Source organism: Engraulis encrasicolus, chromosome 19 (genome assembly GCF_034702125.1).
Source record: "Engraulis encrasicolus isolate BLACKSEA-1 chromosome 19, IST_EnEncr_1.0, whole genome shotgun sequence".
NCBI classification, from domain to species: Eukaryota; Metazoa; Chordata; class Actinopteri; order Clupeiformes; family Engraulidae; genus Engraulis; species Engraulis encrasicolus.
Window position 1 is genome coordinate 26,214,392 of NC_085875.1, and position 5,000 is coordinate 26,219,391.

The 5,000-nt window shown below is 44.8% G+C and overlaps 1 protein-coding gene across 1 annotated transcript in view; it reads right to left on the reverse strand.

The window, feature by feature from the left end:
• si:dkey-288a3.2 (protein phosphatase 1 regulatory subunit 37) overlaps window positions 1–5,000 on the reverse strand; it is a 65,465-nt gene that overhangs the window by 42,862 nt on the left and 17,603 nt on the right. Inside the window, exons 7-9 of the mRNA XM_063223855.1 lie at window positions 4,251–4,496; window positions 1,774–1,929; window positions 1,181–1,293 (exon numbers count right to left, since the gene is read on the reverse strand). Coding sequence (XP_063079925.1) covers window positions 1,181–1,293; window positions 1,774–1,929; window positions 4,251–4,496 — 515 coding nt within the window. The remainder of the gene's footprint in view (window positions 1–1,180; window positions 1,294–1,773; window positions 1,930–4,250; window positions 4,497–5,000) is intronic.

Genomic DNA, 5,000 nt, shown 5'->3' on the forward strand with positions numbered 1-5,000 from the left:
CTCTAAACACTTATCTATTATTTAATCAAACTCTTCCCCCCTTTTTCTCTTAACGTCAAGGGGCTAAATGGGAACTTACATGCGTGTGTATTTTTGGACCCCTTGACGGAGGGCCAATCGCTAGCAATTGAATATGCTAGCTTGTGGGTGAAAAGAGAAAAACTAGGAGAAACCAGGACGTTAATATGCAGGCAACCTTTTGATTTTTACCACATGGATGGGCCCCCACCGGCAGATGGAAAGGTGCAGTTTAACGCTGACAGGACTAAAAGGCAATAAGGGTGTTACTAAGGCTTTAAGCAGCCCTCCTACCATATATGGGAAACTGCCCATCAGTCAAGTCAAGTCAAGTCATCTTTATTGTCAGTTTCTTCATATGCATGGGTCATACAAGGAAATTGAATTCACGTTTCTCTCTATCCCATGCCAGGACATAGACATACACAGGACTGACATTAACAGGACAGACATTAAAGTGCAAGACAGGACCAGTAACATAGTGTAATAAGTAATCAAAAAGTGATGAAGTAATAAATACAACTGAACATTTAACACTGAACATTTAGCATAAAGTACAAAAATAAAATAGAATGAAATAATAATAGTAGTAATAAAAAAAAAGGCTGGCCCTGGCGTGGTCAAACGGTAGGGCACTCGTCTACCATGCGGCTGACCCGGGTTCGGTTCCCGGCCCGGGTCCTTTGCCGGCCCTTCTCGTCTCTCTCTCCCCACTCACTTCCTGTCACCACCTTCACTGTCCTATCATAAATAAAGTCAAAAAGACCAAACAAACTAGGCTAAGACTGTACCATCTACATATCTCTCCCCTGTTTTATAACCTAGATGATCTGGGTTTGAGTCCCGACAGGGCAACTCTATTCACCTTCGCCACAGGTTTGTCCGTCACTGAATGTATGCACTAATATTCAGGCATCAATTTCTGACAGAAATTAAAACTATACTCCCGGTGGTGTGTGTGTGCTGTGTGTGTATGTGTACTCCCAATGGTGTGTGTGTGTGTGTGTGTGTGTGTGTGTGTGTGTGTGTGTGTGTGTGTGTGTGTGTGTGTGTGTGTGTGTGTGTGTGTGTGTGTGTCTGTGTGTCTGTGTGTGTGTCTGTGTGTGTGTGTGTGTGTGTGTGTGTATGTGTGTGTCTGTGTGTGTTAGTGTAATATACTCACCAGTACATTAGCCATGTGCTCCATGCCAGCGCATGTGATCTGGTTGTTGAGCAGCATCAGGATCTTCAGGCCTGAGTGTTCAGACTTCAGACCCTCACATATCTCCTCAAGACCTGGCCATGACACGCACGCACGCACGCACGCACGCACGCACGCACGCACGCACGCATGCACACACACACAGACACACTTTAAACTCTGCAGTGAATGTTTCTTTATTCCCCCATTCCTCCCAACTGTTGGTCTAAAGCCCCATATATAACATTGCACAGAGCCTATATAGTAGTAGATTATGGCTTGATCATTGCCATCAAAGAAGATTCAAGTTTGTCAGAGGGCGCGTTCAACTTCTGGGGAAAAATGAATCACTTTGGGTGCGTGATAAAAGGTATCAACTTGAGGAAGAAAAATCTGCACTCACAAGCTACGTCTCATTATTTATTTCTAGATTACCACCATGTCCACAAGCAAATGTGTTTCAGCTCTTAAGCCATCATCAGTGCGTGGTACTCAGAACAAAGAAAGGGGTGCCGGTGAGTTTTCTCATCAAAGAACATCGCCATGTCTTAAGAGTTTAACCTGTACTCCCTCACCTGCGTCGGCGATGAGGTTGTGGCTGAGGTCCAGGGTGCGCAGGCTGCGATTGTTCTTCAGTAGCTCCCCCAGCTGCATGGAGTCCTGGTAGCTGTTCAGGTCATTACCACTCAGACTTAGCTCCTCCAGAACACTGTTCTTCTTCAGGGTCCCCACTACGTCACGAATACAAACGCACACAGGTGTACACACACACACACACACACACACACACACACACACACACACACACACACACACACACACACACACACACACACACAGACACACACACACACACACACACACACGCACACACACACACACACACACACACACACACACACCATCAGTTACACATCTACAAAAAGCTGTACATTCAATTGCATATTTATTACCTCCGCCAGGAGGTTATGTGATCGCCCGATTTTGTGTGTGTGTTAGTCACGCTGCTATTACATGGCCTGCCACAGGGTGCGCAAGGACCACTGAGGAGGAGCCCTGAGCAGCACCACCTACTAACTGGCTTCACGCAGCCACACCGGGGCAGAGCATTGAAGTGAAATGCATTACCGCATTCAAAATCGCTATCAAAAAGCAGCCTTAACTACAGCCTCGCAGATCGTTTAAGTTCACAATGCTGTCACAAAACATTCATATAAAATGAAGCTCAAAGAAAGGCGCGAGCGAATTGCGTTAGTCCACGGTGCTTCCCCAATCCCCGCGCACTGAAGCCCTCAGCACTACAAACATTCCAGACTAGTTCCTAGACTTCATAACGAATGAACGCTGGAGATGCGGCGAACAGTGATTTTCAATACGAAATAGAGAGCAGGCCCGGGTGCCGAACAACTGCCCACAGCGCCAAAACCAGCTCGCAATAACCCTCATGAACGGATTCCCAGGCTATTCACAGGTAGGAGGAACTTCTTCAAGTGTAGTGTCGGGGTAGGCAATGGTTCCGCCAGTCGAGTCGACATGTCTCTTGCGACGCTAAGCAACTTTGTACCACAACGTTGGTGTCACGATATTGCAACAGCTAGAAATGATAGAAGTGGATTTACCTCTCAAAAGTTTGTTTAGCCTTACGAAATAGCCCAAAACAATAACTGACACTCCACAACCATCCATGCACTGCCACTGGATAAGGGGATTCTTGCACATTTCATTCTGATTCAATAATTAAGTGAACGGCTCAAAGTAGCCACAGTATGTTGTCTTGTTATTACAAAAAATAATAATAATATATATATTAATATATATAGGCCTATTACTGTGCGTCGGGAACCGCTGCACTACTGTAGAATATGTAGGCCTACTACGGGTGTTGGCCAATGCAAATTGTGCTTTTTAATTTGTATTTTGTTTTAGATGACAGCTTAATGAAAGGCATGCTGCCAATCATCAACAATGTGACTAATATGTAGCAATGAGCTTCAAGGCTTAAGTGCATTTGCAAATCACAGAAGGCATAGGCTATAGCATGAACAATCACTTTGCCAATAAAACAATCAAAGGTGAACTAAACAGACCACAGCTAGAGGACATGGAAATGATGAAAGAGACAGATAGAACTATAATTTGGTTACGACTTGACGGTTCAATTACCTGAACACCAATGCTATGTAGCCTATAGGCCTAAATGCATGAAACCACGTCATGACTCTACACCTATGTCCAAAACGAACTGAACTTCCTTGGCAGAGGTCTGCGTTCTCTGAATGCATTTCTAGTTAATCTTATTTCTGCCTTGCCACTTGGACATTGTAGTGGGTGGTATCCTCTTGTTAGTGAACCATAATGACGTTAATACTAGTCACAAAAAAGGGACCTGTACTATACTTGATTGTGCCAATGGGACTGTCAGGATCCAGTTTGATTTGGCAACCAGAGTGTTTACACGTGACATAGATTATTAGTATTTTATTATTATCATCATTATTATTGTTATTATTATTATTATTATTATTATTATTATTATTATTATTATTATTATTATTATTATTATTAATACTACAAACAGGACAAATGAAAAATGAACTGTACAAGCACAACTCTGTCTGCTGTAGCATAAACTCAGAGGAGCTCCTTCGGTCGAACAAGAACACAAAGGAAGGTCACAATACTTGACACTGGAGGCTACAATGCATCGACGACAAAAACACAGTCATTGTGCAGGGCAACAATTGATCAAGTGCAAAAAAATAAAATAGATAAAAATAAAAAACAAAGCTGGGACTGGACTACTGCTGCTGCGCTGGAGAAGCACTGGGAGCATTAAAACGTAGATAAATACATTTGAGATTCTAAATAACTGTTCCTATTATTGCCATTGCTGGACATTAATGGCAGAAATATTGCTATTCTTATTCTCTGTACATTCACAAAAAAATCCTCACACACGTACGTATACATGTAATCTATTTTTTTTCCCCAGCAAAAATTTTTTTTCCCCATGTCGACACGACGGCAGGCACACATACGTACGGTACACTACTGTCTCCCAAAATCAATGTGTCAGATTTGATCAGGCCGCTGGGGGTTGCGTGGGGAATGGCAACACTGCCATCAGGCACAGTGGGAACCAAATAGATGGGGGATCGTTGGATTGATTTTGGGGAGTCCGCGGTGCGGTGCTGTGCGGCGTGGTGCGGTGTGGCGCGGTACGGTGTGGCGCGGTGCGGCAGGGCGAGGCAGGGCCCCGCAATCAGGGCCCCTACAGATCGATGGCAATGATCAGCTGCTGGGGCACCCTACCGAGAGGCACGGGGGGCCACCGAGTGCCCCCCAAAATACCAAGTAGACCCACAAGCCTTAAAGGGACAGAGCCCTTTCTGGATGTGAAGGAGGAAGAAGGCAGGGTGGAAGGCGGAAGGAAGGGGTGGAGGGATGCGAAGAGGGCAGAGATGTGAAGGGAATGCTGGGATGGGGGGCCTCTATAGTACAATTAGGAGGAGAGAGGGAGAGGAAGACATAGTGGAGATGGGGGGAATCTCTCTACATGGAGCAAAGACAGGGATATAGTCATGGCCAGATTACCAAACAGGCTAGATATTGCTGCAGCCTAGGTGCCCCCAACTGCCAAGGGGCCCATGATTGGCCAAAAGTGAAAAATTGCAGAATTGTGATAAGATGCAATATTTAATAGGCATGTTTTGAATACAGTTGTAGACATATTGTCCTTAATTCCTAGCTCTATGACACAGTATATGTTTATTTGTAGCCAAAATTGCCCTCCGGGGGAGGG